Source organism: Orcinus orca, chromosome 10, assembly GCF_937001465.1.
Source record: "Orcinus orca chromosome 10, mOrcOrc1.1, whole genome shotgun sequence".
In the NCBI taxonomy this organism is placed as follows: Eukaryota; Metazoa; Chordata; class Mammalia; order Artiodactyla; family Delphinidae; genus Orcinus; species Orcinus orca.
The window spans coordinates 12,861,882-12,885,636 of NC_064568.1; the positions used below are offsets into that span (position 1 = coordinate 12,861,882).

The 23,755-nt window shown below is 42.4% G+C and overlaps 1 protein-coding gene across 4 annotated transcripts; it reads right to left on the reverse strand.

Annotated features, from left to right (window-relative positions):
- Positions 1-800: 800 nt before the first annotated feature.
- TRNT1 (tRNA nucleotidyl transferase 1) lies at positions 801-18,142 on the reverse strand. Of its 4 annotated transcripts, none has more exons than XM_004274770.4 (8): positions 18,120-18,142; positions 16,860-17,034; positions 10,900-11,093; positions 7,775-7,913; positions 3,771-3,897; positions 2,331-2,524; positions 1,434-1,687; positions 801-1,240 (listed from the first exon to the last, which is right to left on the reverse strand). In XM_004274770.4, the coding sequence occupies exons 2-8, from the start codon at positions 17,005-17,007 to the stop codon at positions 992-994; spliced, it is 1,305 nt and encodes a 434-aa protein (XP_004274818.1). In that variant the 5' UTR covers positions 17,008-17,034; positions 18,120-18,142; the 3' UTR covers positions 801-991. The 4 variants fall into 4 exon arrangements, with proteins under 4 accessions (XP_004274818.1, XP_033293083.1, XP_033293082.1 ...); XM_033437192.2 differs by lacking the exon at positions 18,120-18,142 and adding an exon at positions 17,664-18,083; XM_033437191.2 differs by lacking the exon at positions 18,120-18,142 and adding an exon at positions 17,408-18,083.
- Between the last annotated feature and the right edge of the window lie 5,613 nt (positions 18,143-23,755).

Below are 23,755 nucleotides of genomic sequence, written 5' to 3' on the forward strand. Positions count from 1 at the left end.
ATGCTCTGACTGGCTACACAGAAAGGAAAATCATAAAATGTCAGAATGAACAATACTTTGTGCCATACACCTCTTCACCCACTGCGAGCATCTAGCCTCAAATCTTTAAAGAGCAAAAGGCCATAACCTTTATTTTACTTTAAAGCGACAGGAGTACTGTCACTATGTATATGGCACCTGTCACTCACACACACACACACACACACACACACACACACACACACACACACACACACACACACACACACACACACACACACACACACACACACACACACACACACACACACACACACACACACACACACACCCCTTCCAATTCCTCAAGACTAACCCTCAAGCTAATCTTTCCCGGCTTAGCAGGAAGTTACGGAAATTGTTCATCATGGCAGAGAAACGTATCAACTACATACTAAAGTACAGCTCCCTAGAACAAGTCCTGAGTGTAGGAATGACGGCCACCTGGGACACATCTGATCTTCACATTTTATATACGCAAATTTGTCAGCTATTTTCAAGCACAAGTTTATTCTGGAATTCAGATAAAAACCGACACTTACCATACACAATTGTTGTAGAAAATTAAACCAGGTATTTCCATTGCAAATACTAAGAAACACCTTTTTCAAGACAGTTAGTTACCACGTGTTAGGATTAATCTTAGTACTGCCCTATGCAAAAACAAACCAAAAAACCCGCTTTTTTAAAAAAACCTAGACAGATTAAGCGAAGCCAACTCCTTTTTTTCCTCAGTAGGAACTATTCCAAAAGAATTACAAGGTTCAGTGATATAAATCAGATTAAGAGGAGGTAGACTTTCCTTTAATGCCTGAAATACAATTATATTTCACAAAATAAGACCTTTACTCTTCTGAAGAGATCCTCTAAGCTGGCTTTTATTCCAGTCTCTTCAATCTCACTAAGGGGGGACGGGAAAAAACTAGTCTTACCAGAATGTTTCTGCTTTTTTAGTAGCCAGCTCTCATCAAATTTAGGTCTTCTTTATGTAACTTAGCAGTTCATCTTTTTCCATTTGGTAACCACTTTTCTTCCACTGTTCTCTCAACTGCTGTAAGAGAACCCCAATTTCTTTTCCGGAAGAAATGCCCACTTTTCTGATGTCATGGCCACTTACAGGAAACGGAGGAATGGACCACTGCTGCATTTCCTTCAGAAGACCGTGCTCTCCTTGGTACTTGAGGAGTTCACACACACGAGCAGTTGCATCGGAGTCTCTAGACTAAGGGCCAAAGTCAAACATTACCACACTTGCTAATGATCTTATCCTAAAATTTAAATAAATGCTCAATGTGAAATTTTTCATTTAAAATAAAAGGAATTCACATAATACTTTGTGGGTCTTAGTATTAATAAATGTGTTCCACAATTAGCAAAGATGATTTATATTCTGACCAAGCCCAGAACATACTTACATCTATAATGAAGTCTTGATAGGGTTTCAAAGGTTCTGAACTATCTGTTGCTTTAATTAAATCTTTCCTGTTTTTAACTATAAATAAACCAAGATTCTTCTCTTCTTTTGAAATCTTCAACCTCAGATCCAATTTTGTGACATCATCCTGTACTTTGAACAGTGAGGTCAAGAGAGTCATTGGCTTTGGGGAAAAACCTTCAACATTTTTACTGACTTTGTTAAATTCTTCTAAACTTGCACTAGCAGGTAAGCCTGTAGGGACAAAAGCATTTTTAACCCAGTTTTAGAAAGGATAAATTTAATAAAATAAATTCATATCTTAAGCAAACACTGTTTCCGTTTGCAGAAGTGCCCTGGCCCCAGGGCTCACTGTGGGTCCAGTGTGCTGCTCCATCTTACAGATGAACCACTGGTACACTGTTGCTGCCCTCTCCCACATCGCAAAATCCCGCTGTTGCTTCTGAATATTAATTTTAAACCTACTGAACTATTTCCATGTATAAGGCAGGTCTTCTCCGTGCGGTACATGTATTAAAGCTCCTGGAAGCTCTCAGCCCTTCCATTAGACAGATGCCATCACTTTCATACCCCTCTGTTAGATTCAGAAACTAACACGTAAGGAAATAAGGCAAGTCACAAAGCTGCTAAGTGGCAAAGCCTCACTGAAACCCAGGATGGACTGATTCCAGAGGCCACTTTGTTCCACCACAATGTGCTGTCTCTGAGCTGTCCCCTACCTGTGAAAAAACTGTCCTACTCCTGACCTCAAAGTTTACGATCTTTTAAAATACTCCATTTTTCCTTTTAGAATTGTTAAAACATTTTTTTTCTTACGAAATTTTTAAACCAGATGTGTTTCATGGCCAAAAAGGCAAACTTTTTAAGTTGGACTCACCTATGTAAGGAGCCACATCAAGATCATAGATGAGGTGAATCAAATGATTTACGTGGTTACTAGTAAGAATTTTTTTTAGTTCCACCCAAATCCTCTCTCCTGATATTCCAGCCAGGCCTTTTGCATTTTCTGCAATTGCTTCCAAAGTCTCAGGATCGTGGTCACCAGGTGTATCTACAATTTTCCCATAAAACCTACAAAGCAAAAGTCTCAGAGTGTACTACCTCTATGCCAGTGTTTCACCAGAAAAATCTGCTTGTCATTTTACCAGTACTATTGCAGACATCTATTTAATCAGAAACAACAGAGAAGTATTAGGTCTAGGAGGAACCTTAACAACCATCTTGGTCAGTTCACCTTTCTCTTCTCACATGAGAAAACCTGAGGTCCAATAAAGTATAAGTAACCTTCTTAAAGTCAGCAAGAACCAGACCCCCTCCTCACTGCACTTTCACATCACTGACTGAAACGTTAGAATGGCCATCAAAAGAGGTCTCTGAATTGGTACTGACACTGGATGCATAAACCAGAGCAGTCTTCTCCAGGCACTAAAACAAGACTTGAAATGCCACGCTGGAGGAGTCTTAATCCCTCAAAGGTTGCCTGTCTGTACACATCAATACTTTTAATTAAGAGCTTCAAATAAAACAAATCTCGCTGCAGACAAGGGAGTGTATTTCATGGACTCTCAGAACTGGAAGCATTAAAGTATACCTGTTTTTACCACTCATATCTTCAAAATTCGTTCATTAGTGATCTAAATTAAATGATTAAATGGCTATGGCTGTGCCTCAGTCTCTGTCCTATTATCTGTAAAGAGAGACGGTTTGCAAACACTGAAGTCTAAAGGGATAGCATTTATTGACAAAATATGTAGACTCTCTCAAAGAATATTCTGAGTGATCCCAACCAGTGAAAAATTAGTATCAGCAGACATAAATTAGCCAGTTACAGTAGTTTACTTAAATGTTAGAGTTCAGAGTTGAAAAAGCATTGCTACCCACAAGACCACCCAAATGCATTTCATACCTTCCCAATTCTTCGGACAGATTTCCCATGACCACCTAAAACAGTAAGCCATATGAAGGCATACTCTGACTCACTACTCTGTTCAAAGCACCTAGCACAAGGGTTGGCTTGTGATAAGCCCTCATATCTGTGTAATGAATGACTGGTGCAGAAAATAATCAAAAAGAAAAAAGACCTTTTTAAAGCTGAATTATTTAAAAGATCATCACAGAAAGCAAATAACTGCTTTGCACAATGAAAAGATGAAGTATCTAAGTATCATGAGTCACAGTATCCTGTCTCTTGGAGAGCAGGCATTTGGGATGTCACCACTGTGTACAGTAACCTGCTGTGCATTTCACATGATCAGAATTGTGCTCTGGTAATAATATTCAAAACTGTATCATTAATGTAATTTATAAAAATCCTTACCTGAAATATCTTAAAATTCGAAGATAATCTTCTTGTATCCTCTGTTTAGCTTGTCCAACAAATCTAACTTTCTTATTTTTTAAATCTTCATAACCATTAAAATAGTCAAATAAAGTACCATCGAAACCTATGCATTAGAAAAGAGGGAAGAAAAATCACTATTAACAAATAAGAACTGGAAAACAATGGCACATATACAATGGAATATTACTCAGCCATAAAAAAGAATGAAATCTTGCCATTTGTGACAACATGGATGGATCTCGAGGGCATTATGCTAAGTGAAATAAACCAGACAGAGAAAGACAAATACCGTATGACCTCATTTTTATATAGAATCTTAAAAAAAACAAGCTCACAGAGAACAGACTGGCGGTTGCCAGAGGCTGAGGCCAGGGGCCGGTGCAGTGGGTGAAGAGAGTCAAGAGGTGCAAACTCCTAGCTATAAAGTAAGTAAGTTCTGAGGAGGTAATGCACAGCATGGTGACTATAGGTAACAATACTGTATTCCATATAAGATAGAAGACCTTAAATGTTCTCATCACAAGGGGAAGAAAATTCTGTAACTATGTATGGTGTCAGGTGTTAACTAGACTTTTTGTGGTGATCATTTCTTAATATATACAAGTAGCAAATCATATTGTATACTTAAACTAACATTGTATTTCAATTACTACCTCAATTCAAAAAATTAAAAGGAACTGAGAAAAAAATTGGAAAACTTAAGGAAATTAGCTAAAAACTATCACAAACAGTAAAAACTAAGCAAAGTGAAGACTTTCAAGGTTGAAATACAGACAGGAATAGCATTCATCTATATCCAGTATCAAATGGAAGATATAATGGAATAAAAGGCTGCATTTACACCAGCAATTAAATACACTCAATAAACTAAACAAGACCTATGCCAGTATGAAGTGGGCTGAGACAACATCAAACAAGCTAATTTTCAAGTGAACAATGGAAAATAAACAAGAACTGCCAAAATAATCCGGAAACAATACACAGTAGTAAAAACTCTCTGGAGAAACTAAGTACTAAAAGTAATAAATAATAAACCATAGGAAACAATTTTATAATACTGAAATAGGGATGACCTTTCGTCATCCCTATTGGTAAAATATATTTACCAAGAAGAAACAACAAAACACAACACCAGAGCCTTCAAAGAAATTAACAAATCCAACTACATAAAACATCAGATATGGCTGCATAGCAAAAAAACATCACAATGCAAAGCATTAGACAGATGACATACTGGGAAAAACACATTTCAGTCTATCATAGAGACAAATGGCTAATTTTGATAATCTACAGAAAGCTCTTAAATAGAAAAAGACCACATAAATGGAAAAATGAGCTAAAAATATATACAAGGAAATACAAAAAGCCTCTTTAAAAATGAAGATTTTCAACCTTAGTCATAAGAAATGCAAGTTTATGAGACACCATTTTTCAGCTTTGTATCAGCTTGGCAAGGATCCAAGTCTTATTACACTGTCAGCAAGGGGACAGTAAATCTGATGGTGACACTTCACCATGCAGCCTTTTAAACTTTGCGAATTTTGAACCATGTGAACCTAATATCCGTTCAAAATGTTGTAAACCAAGTTCTACCACGATATGCTCTCTCACATGTTGAACAAAATGAAAAAAACCTAACAATTTTAATATAAAGTGCATAAAACCTCAGGTATGAATAAAGTGATCAATTCATCCCAGTTATCCCAGGACCTTGCTGATTTTAAAACCGAAAATCGCAGGTCTCAGGAATTAGTTCAGTCCCAGGCAAACTGAGACAGATGGTCACCCTGAGAACTAAGGAGGAAAAAGAGAAACACTTCGAGCAAAGACACAGGTACCATTCAACCACCCAAACGGGGAGCTCTGTGAGCCTAAGAGAGACTTCACCTCGTGGCATCACAGAAAGGAAGCACTGCCACTACTACAAAAAATAACCACTTGTCATTTTAATTCTCTTGAACCTGAGTGCTCTTTGATTATCCCAAATGCAAAGACACTGGTAAACTCAGGCTTAATACTTGCCAAGCTCTTTTGGTTGATGTGGCATTTTGACACTTAGAGCCAATTTATAAGGCTCCAGATTCAGAAAGATACAGCAGGAAATGAAAACAAATAAACAACTACGTAAAGAGACAAAGATAACGATTACAAAGTAGAACATAAATGTGGTATATATCTGTCTCTTCATGTTACTTCTCTTAATGAAGAGACTCAACTTCCTGGGGAATGTGGAAATAATAAGATCTTTTTCAGTGAAGGGAAGATCAAATTTGGAGGAAAAAAACATAGTGTGACAAAACGGAAAATAACAGTTTGAAAAGCAAAGTAACCCTCACCCACAGAACCAGGAATGCTTTATCTGATAAGGCTTGAAAAGTCTGGATGGGAAAATGGGCTAAAGGTAAGGATTACTGAGTATACATCAGTGTGTACTTTGTTTTGCTCTGAATACCCTTTTAAAAAAATGATGAATAAAAATGAGAAATAAAGCTGTGTTGCTGAGCATAATGTGGTGGTTAAGGATGTGACCTCTGGAGCCAGGCTGCGTACGTTGGAATCCTAATTCTCCAATTTACCAGCTGCAGGACTTTGAGCAAATTATCGTGAGTTAAATACCAGGAACTACTCATAGGGTTGGTGGGAAGATTACATTTACGTGATGGGCTTAGAACAGTGGCTGGCACATTATGAGGGTTCAGCAAATGTTAGAAAACAGTAGTACCAATAAGAACAGTTTTTATTTTTATAAAATAGTATCTTGAAAAAGACTATTAGTTTCTTTTAGTTCTGTCTGCATATGAGAAGCTAGTTGTAAGATTTTTCATACACTGCACTAGTTGGAGCAGTTTAAATAAAACTGGTGTAAGAAGAAAATTAACACCTGGAGTTCCACCCCCTAATGGAGAGAAAGTATGCCTCCAGCTGGGCTGCCTTTGGTCATAAATCACCCAGGCTTCGGAAACCAATCAAGGCTCTCCATGACTTGAGCTCAAGTACTTAACATCCCTGAGTCTGTTTCCTCATCTGTCGAATGAGTTTAATACCCACTTTATGGAACTTTTCTGAGAATTAAATGAGCTAAAGTATATCAAGTGAGCACTGATGCGCCTCGAACCGAGTAGGTGCTCTAGAAATGTTATTTGGCATTAATGTAATTAGCAAGAGATCCCATCTGGGCCTACAGCCCCCTTCCCCATCCCACGAAGTGGAACCCACTGCTTCATCCTTTCACAGTTACCGTGCCCCAAAGTAGGGTACGAAGAGTGGATGCTCCGTCTCTCTTTTCTAATCCAGAGATTTAAACCTAAAGAGCTTGTCTAAAATTTAAAGGACAAAAAACAATGCTTCAATTGTGCACCAAAACACTAACCTAATTCACACCTACTCCCATTATGATTCGCACTCCTTTCATGAACAAGTTAAGCTGAGATGATACATAGGTTCCCTCTCACACGCCAACTCTGATGGAGTACAGACAGTTCCTGAAATGCAGTGCTACAGAAGACTGAAGTGGTGCTCGGCACACGGAGCAACAGGCAACGGAAGAGGTGAAGTCACTGACCAAGTGCACCACCGGCACCAGCAGAGAGGAAGGGGTGGAATGTGCGCACAGGAAAGACAGAGGAACAGGGGCACAGCGTGTGTGTGTCTGTGTGCACGTTTCTGACCCGAAACCTAACATTTTTAGATACGATTAATAAGGTGCCAGGCACTGTGCCAGGGATTCGCCATGACCAACTCCTTTAATCCTCACAACAACCCTGCAAAGGAAGCTAATATCACCTTCCTCATTGTACAGCGAGAGAATGATGGAGTCCGAGGAACCCAGGGATCTCGGCTCCAGGGCCGTCTTTAACCAACAGGCTGTCTCTTAGAAGAAACTAATGCAACCCCTCACGCTGGGGAACGTTTCCAGGATGCAGGTTTCACTCAAAAAGAAGGCATTTGGACTGAATTAAAACATTATCTACATATATTACCTAAAAACATAGAATTTATAGTGAGATCTCTGCGTTCAGCATCTTTCTGCCAGTCAGTTGTGAATTCGACCTCAGCATGTCTTCCATCAGTGGCAACGTCAATCCGTAGTGTAGTTATTTCAAAATTTTCTTCATGAAGCTGGAAGTAAATATATGTTTTTTTTAAATTTGTTTTTAGTATCACTGGATGAATTGAAAATAACATGTTAGTCCTGACAGGTATCTTCTTTCTTTTTACAGTCAACTAGTGCACATATACCTTGAGACAGGAAGACACCCACAGTATTCAAAGATAGATCCAAAGAATATTTTTAAGAAATAATAAACCCATCTTAATTAAAAAAGATGAGTCTGACATATAAAAATGGCATGTCTGACAAATCATGTGGCAGAAGGGAAGAGCCCTTAAAAACAGTATATTCTGGTTCTTCAATTTCAAACCAGACTACTCTTTGAAATATTTTTTAACAGCTCCAGTTTGCAAAGAGCTGAATATCAATTTACAGAATATATACCACTGAGTGAAGGACTGACAGAGGAAGAAATACAGGTACCACACCCTGCAGCTCCTTTACTGGTAATCATCAATGAGGTTAAAATACAGTGCCACATATATCTTGGGAAGAGAGATTACCTCCAGCTGGGAAGAGGTGGGTAGCCTCATGTTAGAGGGACATGTGGTCTTAGCTTTGAAAAATAAGTAGGATATGTACATGCAGATGTGGGAAGAAGAACATTCAGATGAAGAGAAAAAGATGACCAAAGGCACAATGGAGAGGAAGAGGGATACGTGTAAGAGAAAGCACACTGCACAAATAGCATATCAGCATGTAGGGGAAGACAGCAAAGGTCGCTACATGCCAAGCAGTTCGGAATCTCTTCATTAGGAACTGAAAGTCATTAATGATCAGTAAAAGTCTGTTCTAGAATTCCTCTCAACCTCATGCATATTCTTCTCTACAAACTAGTTCTCACTACAGAATTCCAGAATCAGGAATTTGAGGCACAAGTTATCCCAAAGAAAAGGGTATGAAATATGAAGACTGCTGAAAATCCATGCAAGAAAAAATTAGACCTCCAGAGTGACTCCCTCACCCAAGCAGAGAAACAGAGATTAACCAGAAAGGCTGACTCCAAAATAATCAGAACTTGGGGCACCAGACACGTGACCATGGGAGTGATGCACCACAATGAAAATAACATGAAGAAAAACCAACATAACCCCTATCCCTTTCCCCGCTTGGTTTTCAAAATGCTAACAAGCAGGCTTATTCTAACCTGGGTAACACTGGAGGATTCCTCTGACGTCTCCTAATGAAAAGTCCTCCTGATATTGACAGTGGTGGTCCCATAACTAACTGGCTGACGCTTCCCACACAGAACTACAGTAAAGTGCTCAGGTCATTATGCACACAGTAGATCACCCAAACATAAAGAGAGACCGAAAAATACCCACACCGAAGGAAAGCCAACAGCAAGACAGAACAAGCTCAGAGGAAATAAAGACATTGTCGAAGTACCTAAAATTGATGCCCTAAGGGAAATAAGAGAAGATACTGCATCTGAGCAAGAACAGGAAGCTTTCAAAAATACTGTAAGAAAGACCTCTTGAAAATTTAGAAGACAGCAAAAGTTGCCAATACAATAGGAAAACTGGATGATCAAGTTAAGGCAATCTCAAAGTAAAATAAAACAAATGAGAATATAAAATAAGAGACAAAAGATAAAACTAGGAGATGAGCCCCCATGGTCCAACGTCCAACATCACAGGATTTTCCAAAGGGAGAGACATTTAACAAAGGGGATGACATCATGAGGGGAACACAAGGGGGCCCTAAGTGCCCTACACAATGAATGAAAAAATAAATCCGAGCCAAGGCACGTCATCTTGAAATTAAAAACACCAGAGATAAAGAGATCAGAAAGGCTTCCAAGAGGGGAAAAGAATAATAATAATCAGGTCTCAAACAAAGGAGAGATCCAAATGAGCTCAGACTTCTCAGTGGCAGCACTGGAAGGTAGAAAAACAAAGCCTTTTTTACATTTCTGCCTGAAAATAATTCCCAGCCTTGAATTCCACAGCCAACCAAACTATCAGATCAGTGTGAAGGTAAAATAAAAACATTTCACACATGGAAAGCTCTCTCAGGTTACCAAAATGAGGGCATAATCCAGGAAAGACTACCACGGGGTCAGGAACCAGGAGGTCTGGTAAGTAAGAGGCCAAGGAAGCTCACAAGATCTGGTGTGGGGAAATCCCAGGACGTGAGTGGGGAGCCGGCCTGGGACGCACAGATGGGAGAAGACAGACTGCAGCCGGTGAGCTGGCTCCAGAAAAAGGAACTGAAACTTGACGTGGTGAAAGCCACCGGGAGGAACTGCACAGCACAGGATGAATGAAAGAGCAGCACACGAGAGCTGTGTCAGAGAACTATGCCGTTAAATGCAGGGAAAACCCAAAGCACGGAACACGAGGAATGTAGTTGAAACACACTGCACGATCTAGCCATAAACAACAGTTATGAACTGATTTAACCAAAAATTATGGCATATATGTACTGAGAAAGTGAGGGAAGGAGCATCGTATGTGCTTGCTGTTGAGAAGGGTGTGATAAGAAGGCTCAATCACCTTCCCTGCAGGAAGTCAACAAGCAACATCTTAAGACTGGAAATTTAAAATGAAAATGGGGCTTCCCTGGTGGCGCAGTGGTTGAGAGTCCACCTGCCGATGCGGGGGACACGGGTTTGTGACCCTGTCTGGGAAGATCCCACATGCCGCAGAGCGGCTGGGCCCGTGAGCCATGGCTGCTGAGCCTGCGCGTCCGGAGCCTATGCTCTGCAACGAGAGAGGCCACAACGGTGAGATGCCCGCGTACAACAAAAATGAAACACTGGAGCGTAGAAAGGTCTTTTTTAGAAATGTGGAGGGAAAAAGTAACTACTATAAAAATAAAAGGGCCTTCAGCAAAGGAGGATGCAGGATTTAATAGAGGGTAGAGGAGACTGACTTTTTTTTGTTAAACTAGGCTTTTTGTTATTCGCTTTTTAAAAACTAGAAATGATCTATAACAATTCTTTAACTTACCAAAAAAGGCAATGCAGTTACTGTCAAACTTTTCACTCACCCTGGCAGTGATCGTCCCGTGCTTTTCTCCTTTGTTGTTGATCATACGAATGCCGACCGACTGAAACAGCTCCTTCATTTGAGCAGGGGTAGCAGTGGTAGCAAAATCCACATCCTGCGGCTTTACCCCGCTTAATAAATCCCTCACTGCTCCTCCTGCTATTCTTAATTCATGATTTTCTTTGACAAATAATTCTGAGGTGAAAAAGAACGTTTTCTGTTTCAGTGTGTTTCTTTTAAGTGCAGAAGTACAAGTACAAGTTTTCCCATCTACTTGGGACAGCAGAGATTACTGAACTCGGCCTTTTTACATAAAAATTGGGAGATCAAGGCCCACAGCAATGAAGTGACCTGACTACAGCGGAATGCCTCTAACAAACATAAGAAGCAGGGAACGTGCAGAATTTCTTTTAGGTTAATTCGGAAGGTAATTTAGAATTCCACAGTGCTTCAAGGTCATCAATGTAAATTTGAATTATTACTAAAAAGTAAGGTGAATAATTCCGCTCTCTCTCTCCCTCCGGATTTATGTGCCTACTTTAGAATTGTGACGTGTTCCTGCACATATTTCTCTCTGTGTATTGTGCTGAGGCAACATATTCATGCAGGAAGCCATCAAACATCAGTCGATCACACCACACACGATAAACGTTATAGCTAAGAACCCTTCAAGAAATAATCGGCATCTGATGTCTGAAACCAGCTCAGAGCTCTTCTATGGAGAAGCCATATGACACTGGGGCCACCATGAGGACCTGAGTCCAGGACACCCAAAGCAGGCAGAGGACAAGGCCGAGTCCACCACGACCACCCATGTGACTAAGGGACACCACAGGGACCCAGTGAGCATGACGTCCAGGACCCGGCCTGACACCACCACCCATGCCTTGGTGTTGCTATGAGCTGGACACGCACAATGAGGCCCAGGTGGCCTCCTGTGGACATAACCGTGGCAGAGAACATCCACAGCAGACAAGGCCACCCTGTGACCAGGATCAAGACAACTTGTCATCATGTCTGAACAGATGAGACACACTGTCCAGACAGCACCCTGTAACAGTTCATACGTGTGATACTCTTAGTTCCCTGTCAGCGTTAGCCTCACACTGTGTATGTAGGCTTCCCATCTTCCAGGTAAGAATCATTAAGACAATCACAGGTTAACCCCTGCTTCCTGACACCACCTGATGCACAGCAAAGCCCCGCTTCTTCAACTTGCCCCAAAAACACGTGATTCAAGCTCAAATCCTACAAGACGTCCTTTCTACACCCCTGTTACTCAGAGGCCCCAAGGTGCCCCAAGGTTCCCCATGGTCAGGGCTCCCCGTCTCGGCGAGGGGTGCTCCTGCTGGCCTTTGGCAGGAGGGCGCTGACCTGAGCGTTCGGCTAAAGGCATCAGAGCTCTAGCAACACTAATCACAGCTCAAAACGTCATCCTCCGTCCCCATGCCAGTCTCTGTGCTCTTTGTCATCCTCCTCCTCTGCCTGTTCTTCCCAGGCCTTCCAGCTGCAGACCTCTGCAGACTCCCTAAAATGAGGGATGGTTCCCTCCCTCTACCTTCTTGCCTTAACTAAAGGCTCTCCCACAGGGTTACCACTTCCGTGAGTCCCCTCCCAGAGGAAGTGTGCAAACTCCTTTAACTCCACATTTCCATTCAAGTCCCAATGAGTCCTTAAAATGAGGTCCATGGCCCCTTAAACTAAAATATAAAAATATTAAAATAAAAATAAAATAAAATATAAAAAATCATCTGTTAGTCCAAAGTTTTCCTGAGACTTAGAGAGGTAAGGTAAGAGTTTCATGAAATAGTACTTACCCTTACTATACATACCATGCAATCTAATCTATTCTATTCTTTATCTCTTTTCCTCTATTTTTTAATGCTGGTCATGACCACTAAGTTGACTTTATGACCCACTAACTGGTCACACAGTGGGGAACACACACTGACCCAGCTCACCCTTACTCAACTCCTGCGATTCAGTTTAGGAAGTCTCTCCTCGTGGTGGAGTAAAGTGAATTCCACCTAAGCTAGGAGAGCAGCCTACCTTTAATTACATTAAAATTACCTGTTTATGTCTCTGTCTCCCCACTTCTCAGAGTAGCAAACCTATCTCACTCAACTTTATACCAAACTGGCTCACGATGGAACTGAACTGTGATACACAAGCTTAAGAAAAAGAACGAAAAGAAAAAAAAGAGGGATCGCTTCACTGAAAAGTATACTTTTTAAAAAGCTTTTCTTCCTTCAGCTTAAGAGAGTACATAAGAAACTGTTGGAATGCAAAAAAAGGGCAAGTTTTACTTTCATTTGAACCTACTTTAAGAGGATGAAGGTCAAGGCTGAACACAAAGATAACCACTGTTTTGAGATTCTCAAGCTCCGTCTACTAAAATAAAATTGTAAGTTCAAAGTCACCCAGTGTATTAACTACATTACAGAAAAAAAATGTTCCAGAACTCGAAGTAATCTATTCATCATTTTGATTAGCCCTATGGAAATGGATAACTATGTCCAAAAGTTCTCACAATCCTAACATTTTGATATAAATGAGAATGGCACATAAAGGCATATGTACGTGCCTGTGTGAAAGAGCAGTCATAGAAACTGCAAGAAAGGCATGATTTTATATTGACCCAAAACAGTAAGGCTTATCCAGCTTAACGAGGCTCCTTTTTCCTCTCAGTTACTGACATCTTCAATCTTACAGAAACAAGGACACATTCCACATTCCAACAAACTTCGTAAACTACATACATACTCAACTGAACATAACACCTCATACAACTAAATTTAATTGTAAATTCAAGCTTAAGACTCATGAAATGCAGGATCTCATCATTCCAAATGGTCTTAATTTGTGTCAGCTGCCACAACTGATAGCAAGCTATTATTAATCAGTCTGAAGAGCAACCAAAAGACCAAGACATTAATTTGTCAGAAAACTTGTAATTGTCTTCTACCTTCGAAATTTTATTTTAATTTTCAGTCAAATTTTCATTAACTGCTTCACTTTACAATTTTGAGTTTTGAGTATTGGAGGTCGTACGGATGGAGAGCGGGCAGGAAGTGTTAGTAAAAAGACCACTACACAGCACGACTGTTACTACCAGAAAACAAGCTATCTGTTCCTTAGCGTTTCTAGGAACTCCCAAACTTCAAGAGTGATCAGCTATTCCAACTGTCCCAAATGTTAATACGACTTGGTGACATCACATACCTAAGCAGCTGTGGATAGCTAACCATGGAGCACTATCTCCCAGCAACCCCGGCTTGTCCACTAACCGTGTAACTTATGCAAAAAGCACTAGGTTTGGAACTTCAGTCTCATGTATACAATGAAGAAATAATTTTATATGCCACTGGTATTATATGGCTGTCCTTAGCAAAAGGAAACATAAATTACATGACATAAACTGACATTATAAAACGCTATATGAGCATAATACACTGTCCTAATCTCCCAAATTCTTGCACGCTGGGAACTAATTTTACATTTGGCAAAACAGCTATCATGATTTAAGAACTGGTACAGTATGAAACTGCACAGCATCACAGCCATCTTTTTTTTCCTTTGTGTGTTTTTGTGCATTGTTTTCATACAGAACATTATATTTTACCAGGATACTCTTTAGAAAGTAGCAAAGATCAAATAAAACTAATTACTTGATTTTCTAACCATTGGGCACTGCACTAAAAGATTCCATTCTTACCAGTTCCACTATAACCTAGAAAAATGCAATCTTAGAAGATGCCCACGCTCCCATTTGCCAGTCTTTCGAGGACCAGACCACTGGGCAAATACTACCACTCTCTTACCATACTATTCCGTCTCTAACTTCCTTAGGACTTCACCACTGAAGGTGGAGAAAACTCAGCTCTTGAAGTCAGCGTTAGTAAGCCAAATGCAACTGTTAAAATAAAAAATGTTCAAGGACCTACAGTAATCAACATCCACACCCTTGTTTCCAAAAGAAAAATGCAGAAGGATCTGAGATAGGCCTCCAAGAGTTAATTCCCTACATCCAATCATTTGGCCCTTACAATGGAAGACGGGAAGAGTGGGCACTGGGAAAGGCATGTAAAGAAAGAACAAGCTACAATCCAACTCAAACCTGAAGCCTCTAGACGTGAGCCATACAAACAGTGGCCACACATGGTTCCTGAGCACTGTGAAATGCAGCGAGTCTGCATTACGATGGTCTGTGCATGCTAAGGACCAGATTTCAAAGATTTACAAGCAAGAGAAGGAATTATCTCACTCATAATTTTTACACAAATTTGACATTAAAATGATGGTATCTTAGATATACGGAATTAAATAAGTTGATGTACTAAAAATAGTTATTAAAATTCATTTCACCCATTTCTGTTTTTTTAATGCGGTTACCAGAAAAGTTTATGTAGCATATGAGACTCACTTCTATGGGACAGTGAGTCTCTAGCATTTTTCACTCTAATTAAAAATCACGGGCTTCCCTGGTGGCGCAGTGGTTGAGAGTCCGCCTGCTGATGCAGGGGACACGGGTTTGTGCCCCGGTCCGGGAGGATCCCACATGCCGCGGAGCGGCTGCGCCCGTGAGCCATGGCCGCTGAGCCTGCGCATCTGGAGCCTGTTGCTCCGCAACGGGAGAGGTCACAACAGTGAGAGGTCCGCGTACCACAAAAAAAAAAAAAAAAAAAAATCACAGCAAAGCATCTGCTTTAGGCCCTCCACTTCAAGACTATGAAGAACCTATAAAAATCAACAAGTTCTGGACCATTTACCTCTGACATACACCTAAAAAAAATCACCTTATTTCAAGCATAGGAAAGTAGCTTTGTCAACAAGCTAATGCAAGGAAAGTCATTTTAAAGCAATGGTTCCTCCACCTTCTGGTCATGAGAGTTTTTATCAAAATTTATAAATGCCCATGCTCCCTAGAGATTCCGATTCCAGTTCAGTAGGGCAGGAGTGGGACACCAGCACCTGTATGTTATAAAATGCTCCCCAGGTGAATCGAATGGACAGCTCCCCAGGTGAATCTAATCGACAGCCAGGGTGGCAAACCAACAGTTAAGGTCATGTTTCTACATCCATACACCTTAATATATTTCTGAAGGCGTGACTAAGATACCATAGACTTTGAAATGCAGCTGTGTGCACTGCAACAGTAGCTAATACTGAGAACCAACATAAGAAATGATAGTACTGCGGCAAGCAAGATGAAGCTGCTGTAATCCGGCACTTAGCTCAAGTTGTTTCCTGTATTCCTTCCAGATAAGTTCTGCATGTGCACAAACGGACGTAACTCCCACTTCCTTCTACCTTCAGTTGTTTCACAAAGCACTTATACCTGGGGTGGAAATATAGCTTAGTGGTTACAAGCTGGGTTCTCAAACCAAGACTGTACAAGTTCAAAATCCAGCTCTCCACTTATTAGCTATAAAAACGTTGGAAAAGCATTTCACATTCCTAAGCCTCTGTTTCTTCAACTATAAAACAAGAGAAAAAGTACCTACTCCTTAAGTTAGTAGGCCCAATTCTGTGATGCATATAAAGTACCTGGGTTTTGTTTTTTTTTCTGGTACGCGGGCCTCTCACTGTCCTGGCCTCTCCCGCTGCGGAGCACAGGCTCTGGACGCGCAGGCTCAGAGGCCATGGCTCACGGGCCCAGCCGCTCCGCGGCATGTGGGATCCTTCCGGACCGGGGCACGAACCCGCATCCCCTGCATCGGCAGGCGGACTATCAACCACTGCACCACCAGGGAAGCCCAAAAGCCATGCTTTTTAACTGCAATCATTATTTGCCTCTTCTCATGATTTGGCTATAGTTTTGGATTACCCATGCATGGTAAACCCTGCTTTCATTAGCTTAACAACAACAAAAAACCATGAATGTTGGCTAAAAAACGTTAACCCTCTGCCTCTCCATTTTTACAGGCTTCCAAAGCAAGAGGAGGCATCCTAATCTCTCACCTGTCAGACTCTTCAAGCCTTCTGTGAAAAGTGACTGGAACTCTGGAGACTGCAACTTCATTGTAAACAGAGAGTGCTTCAGAAGGAACAGTCTACTCCAGCTGCAGCTCAGCAACTGCCTGCGCCAGGGACCCAGGCACCTCAGCATCTGGAGATAAAGTCACCAACCACACATCTACAATACAAGCAAGCATGCCCAACAATGAAACTTCCAAGTGAAAGACAATAAAGGGATATTCCGTGATTTTACTTATCAACAGAGAGGGACATTCATCTCCTGTTCAGATGAGAGACTGAAAAAAGCGACAATGGGAGGGAGAATTACAGCTGGAACTACGCTTGTCGTTATCCGGTTTTGCACTCATGAAGCGCATACTACTGATACTACACCCGCATATGTATTTTACTGTTAGGGTGCTCTCCCGGGAGGTGGTTTAAAGCGTGAGGGCTGCCAAGAACAGTGGCTCTAGAAAATGTAACTCAAAGACGTGCAGGAATACTTGGTCTTCTCCAGAACAAGTCACGGTCACATACTTGCCCACACGCACCTGAGACTTATGACCCAGGGATATTTCCTAGGCACTGTAAAATAAGGTATTCCCCCATGACCGGTCTTGCTCCCGGCTTCTTCCTCATTCACCATCCGCCCCTCGCATCACGTCTCCTGAATCCCACCCATCCACACCCCGCCTTCCGTCCTCCATCATCCCACCCCGCTTTCCACATAAGGTGGGCCTCCGTGAGGCAACAACAGAGCTCAAGTGACCCCCAACGGAAACCACTAGAGAAGAACCATCTCTTTACTTGGAAAGCGGGTTTCAAAGGCGCTTCCCACCAGAGGGCGAGCTCCCCTCATCCAGACCACTGGGGAGGACAAACACGGCGCTTCCCTCCACCTCCGATTCAACTCAGAAAAACCCAGGGAGGGGGGACCCAGGCCCTGAAACGGCGTGTCCCGCCCCTCCCACGACAGGTGCTGGACAGAAATGGGAGACCCTCAGAGGCCCGGCCGCGAGGAAGGGAAAGAGCCCGGGGAAAGCCCGATGAAGCAGCCCGCGGTCAGCGAGACGTGGCGGACACGCGGCCCCGCGACCTCCACGTCGGGCTCTGTCCCCTAGTGCGGAAGAGGCCTCTCACTGCCCCCGGCACCAGCCTTCCCCAAGACCCGGCCCGCGCGAGAGCCCGCAGGCAGCTCGCGTCGTCGCCGCCGCTCCCCCTCCCAGCGGCGCGCACCCGCAAATATCCCGCGCGCCCGCTCACCGGCCCCGCTGCGCCGTCATCGCCGCGCGCACTTCCCGGCGGCAGGCGAGGGGACGTCACTGACGCGCGCCGATCAACGGCGAATGGGAAGTCGCAGCAGGCCGTGGGCGGGGCCCGCGCAGGCTCTCCCCGGCCCTTCCACCTCCCGGCGGAAGCCGCTCGCTGGAGCGCGGTTCCCCAGCTCCTCCCAGGGCTAAGCAGCCAGTCGTCGCTCCTTGGGCGACCCGAAGGACCAGGGTCTGTACACTTGTTTTAATTACGTCTCACCGCGCCTCTCTCTGGCCCTGAGGTAGTTAGGCGCCCATCTGCACTGCATACCTGTGTGACCTTGGTCGAGTGACCCCCGGCTTCCTTTGTAAAATGAAACGATCACTAGAACCTCTCTCAGGGTCTTGTCAGGCTTAAATGTCACGTTATTCCCTAGTAAAGAGGAAGTGCTCAGTAAATGTGAACTTGTTATTGTTGCCTGCTCCCCGGTTCGCACTTGACTCATGTTGTTATTCTATACCTTATCTCACACATTTTTTAAAATACACGTACCTAGACAAGACCTAGGCAGAGGGTTCGAGAGACATTCGTTTTAAATTAAAAGCCTCCGGTCCGTTGAAATTACTGGGCATATTTTAATTTTCCCATCTGAGGTTTGTAACCGTTGGCTTTCATGGTCTGGAGAGTTGTGCAGCTCTAGAGTGAAGAACTTGGATTTGATTCAGTGCTTTCGTTTTTCGGAGAGCAGAGAAGAATGAAGAAAGTGGCCGAAGAGTGGGAGGACAGCCCTAAATTCTTAACATGGGAAACTTCCAAGAAGTTTTCCAATAACCTAAAAAATAACTAAAATCTGCATCGTGTAATGTCGTTTTAATATTGTAAGTGTAGTCTTTTTGCTTTAACTTTAATGTCCCTAAAACTGTCCTAGAAAAATTCATATGCTATGGTATTTCTGTGGCTTCCCTTGATGAGACCTCTTATCTTCAGAGGGGTTAAGCGTCCCATTTTGAGGCACATATGACTAGCCTTCCAAGTTGCCACTCAGAGACAAAGCATTGATTCAATCCAACTCCATAACACAGTAATGAAAATACATATATATATACGTCTCCTAACTAAGTTGGCCAAGAAAAAAATACAGAGAGCATTTAATGTAAAAGAGACCATCAATGGGGACTTCCCTGGTGGTACAGTGGTTAAGAATCTGCCTGCCAATGCAGGCGACGTGGGTTTGAGCCCTGGTCTGGTAAGATCCCATATGCCGTAGAGCAACTAAGCCCATTCACCACAACTGCTAAGCCTGCACTCTAGAGCCCACGAGCCACAACTAGTGAGCCCGCGCGTGCCTAGAGCCCATGCTCTGCAATAAAACAAGCTACCGCAATGAGAAGCCCGCACATGGCAATGAAGAGTAGCCCCCGCTCGCCGCAACTAGAGAAAGCCCGCGCACAATAACAAAGACCCAACACACACAAAAATTAGTTAATTAATTAAATTAAAAAAAAAGAACCACGCTCACAAGTAAAAAAAAAAAGAGAGCCCATCACTGAAGACATATGGACATTAACAGGATAACAGGAGACACTATGGACAACTGTATGCCAACCAATTTGATATTATAGATGAAATGGACAAATTCTTCGAAAAATACAACTTATCAAAACTGAAACAGGATCAAACTTTTAAATCTAAATAGCTCTTTACTATTAAAGAAATCAAATTTTGTTCAACAAACTTCCCATAATTCCGGGCCCAGATAGTTTCGGTGGTCAAATTTATCAACCACTTAAGGAAGAAATAACACCAATTGTGAACAATTTTTGTTCAGAAAATAGAGGGAACACTCTTTCTCTCATTTGAGGCCAGCATAGCACTGATAACAAAACTGAAATAGATATTACCCAAAAAAGAATTTACAGTTCAACATCCACATGAACACAGAAAGAAATACCTCTAATAAAATCTTAGGAAATTGAATCCAGCCAGTTGGATCAAGTTGGGTTTATTCCAGGAATGCAAAGTGGATTTAATATTTAAAAACCAATCAATGTGGGCTTCCCTGGTGGCGCAGTGGTTGAGAGTCCGCCTGCCGAAGCAGGGGACACGGGTTCGTGACCCGGTCCGGGAAGATCCCACATGCCGCGGAGCGGCTGGGCCCGTGAGCCATGGCCGTTGAGCCTGCGCGTCCGGAGCCTGTGCTCCGCAACGGGAGAGGCCACGACAGTGAGAGGCCTGCGTACCGCAAACAAACAAACAAAAACAATCACCATATTACACCATATTACAGGCTAAAAAATAAAACCTATATGATCATCCCAATAGATGCAGACAAGGTGAAACCTAGCAGGACCTTGTGGGGCTCCTGGTCACAGAAGCCTTTCAAACACTTGCTAATCAGGGAAGGGAGGGGATGCAGAGACAAGCGAAGAGCAGTCAAGAAACATTAGTGTACCCTTGGGGCAGGGTCCTGGTTCTGCCTCAAGGGAGACACATAACAATATCTTTGAGCTCTTTTACAGAACTAAAACCCCCCAACAAATGGAAGATGTTAGCATTTTTCATTGCAGAGAAGCTCATCATGAGACCATATGAGGCCAGATGAAAGGACCGGTAGAAGCTCATTAGTAGATCACCTGAGGCTAGATTAAAGGAGTGCAGGCCCTGCACACACCCTGATCCTTATCAGCAACTCCACTCTAGAACCATTGCTGTTAAACTCCACCAAATCCTCCCGGTTGGGACTCTCAGTTTTTGAAGGGCACAAGCCCGCTGTGTCCCCCTTTGCGTGGCAAAGCAATAAAGCTATTCTTTTCTACTTCACCCAAAACTTTCTCTCTGAGATTTGATTCGGCACCAGTGCACAGAGGCCGAGTTTTCAGCATCAAAAGCACTTAAAATTCAACACACATTGATGATAAAAACTCCAAAAATTAAGAAGACATCCGGGCTTCCATGGTGGCGCAGTGGTTGAGAGTCCGCCTGCCGATGCAGGGGATACGGGTTCGTGCCCCGGTCGGGAAGCTCCAACATGCTGCGGAGCGGCTAGGCCCGTGAGCCACGGCCGCTGAGCCTGCGCGTCCGGAGCCTGTGCTCTGCAACGGGATAGGCCACGGCAGTGAGAGGCCTCCGTACCGCAGAAAAAAAAAAAAGAAACAAACAAACAAACAAAACCCCTGGTAATATCAAGCGCTGATGAGGATGCGGACCAACTGGAACTCTCAGACATTGTTAGTGAGAATACGAAGTGCTGCAGCCACTCTGGAGAACAGTTTGATGGTTTCTGATAAAGTGATGTATATACTACCCACCATACAACCCAGCAATCCTGTTCCTAGATATTTGCCTGAGAGAAATAAAAGCTTATGTTCATCCTAAAAAAAATGTATGTGAATGGCTACAGTAGCTTTATCAATAGTCATTCAAGCCTGGAAATAAGCCAACTCTCCTCCAACAGATGAATGGATAAGTAAACTGTGGTCGATCCACACAAAGAAATATTACTCAGCAATATAAAAGAAGTTAACTGCTGATCCACACAACACGTCTAAAACTCCAATCAAAAAAGCCAGAGTCAGGAGGCTACACTCAGAATGATTCTACTTATATGACATCCTGGAAAAGGCAAAACTAGAGAGGCAGAAAACAGATCAGTTGTTGCCGGGGCCTGGAGACAGAGGGAGGGATGTACTACAAAGGGGCAGGAGAGGATTTTGGGGGGTGATGGAATGGCTCTATATGTTGATAATCGTGGCAATCACGTGACTGTGTGTCTTTGTCAAAACACACAGAAAGGTACACGAAAAAGGGTCAACTTTCCTGTATGTAAGTTATACCTTAATAAACCTGACCAAAATATTGTCTTTCTATGTATTAGCAAAAAAACACCTAGAACATGAAGTTTTTTAAAAATATATTTTTAAAGGCTCTCAAGGAATGCTTATTCAAATGGATTCAATTTTTAAAGCACTGACATAGAAAAGGAGAATGAAGAACTTTGAGGGTATTAAACTAAAGGGGGAAGAACTCTGTAGATAAAATGCCCCCCTCAACGCTCCTCCCCAGTGTAGTGAAGCTAACCATAGCTCTAGAGAAGTCCTCTGTCCTCCACACAGGATGTTTACTATTATCTCTTAATACAGACCCATCCTGAGGACCATAAACATTACCTGCCAAGAAGCTGACATTACCACACTGAAATCCTAAAGGAAGTTTTTCTCTTTGTATAGTATATACCCCAAAGTAAATGTTATGAACAGACAGGACTTTTAGGGTTCGGCAGGTATCTATACTCTGGAAACATCACAGCCGTGAGTATGATTCTGCAGTTAGAAGGCAATGTATTATTAAAAAGAAATGTCAATAAATTGAGATAAGAACAGTTTAGAAACATGTATCAATATTTATTATATATACCAACTTCAGGCCTTAACAGTTATCAATGCTCGTTTGAAAACTCACTAATGCTTGTTGCGATATAAGTTCAGTGCTGGTTAAAGATTTTCTCAAGAGTGGACAGCTTCCATCTTTCTTCACAGGAAATCAGATCTTTGATTCCAGTCTATATATCTAAGTGGCCAAAATTTGGGTCCCAAATGTCTAGTTGTCTCTTCACTCATCTAAGTTTTGGTTGTGTTCCTCTGAAACTGATTCATTTCTGCAAACTAGAGAGAAGTAATGGTGTATGTATAGCAGTTATGAATGTAACACTCTTTTCTTTCTTCCTTTCATCCATCCATCCATCAAATGTTTGTTTAGTGTCTACTATGACCAATGACATGCATGAATACTCACAATAAAGATAAGTTTATCTAACTATTTATATTGTGCTTAGAACAGGGCCAGGCGTTGTATTAACACATTAATCCTCACAAACAGCCAATGAGGTATTTTACCAAAGAGGAAACTGAAGCGTAGAGAGGTTAATTTGTCCAAGGTCACACAGGTAGTAAGTGGTAGAAGCTGAAGCCAAACTCAGACATTCTGACTCAAAAATCACCACTGTCCTCTGAAGAAGGTGGAAAAACAGACAGGGACCACCAGATCATGCAGGGCAGGGCACTTCACAGGATGACATTTGGTTTCTTTTTAGTGGTAATACAAAGAAATTAAAGGTTTTCTACATAGGGCTTTCTATAAACCCATTTGTGTTTTCACCGGGTGGGTCTGGCTGTAGCATGGAGAATGGCTAGAAGGGTCTGGTGCATAAATTTATTATCTCACAGTTCTGGAGGTCAGAAGTCTAAAATGGGTCCACAGGGCTGAATTCCTTCTGGAGACACTTCGGAAGAATTAGTAGTAGTAGTAGTAGTAGTTGTAAGGCCAACTGGCCTGAGGCAGGGGAACACAATCAGATTCACAGGTTGCATCAGACCGAAATTCTCCGGACCACCCAGTTCCAGAAACTGCCCTGGAGACATTCCGGACCACCCAGTTCCAGGAACTGACCTGGGGACTTTGAACCCAGCCCAGCCTTCCCGCCTTTCGAGGGGCAGGACTAACGGTCCCCCAGGATACCCGAAAAGACCACCAAATAAGGAATACCTTGCGCCCTCCCAGACTCACCACACCCCTTTCCCTTCTTCCCCTATAAAATCTTGCCCGACCCTCGCCCGGGTGCGACTTCTCTGGCCCCTTTCTCTCGGACCCGT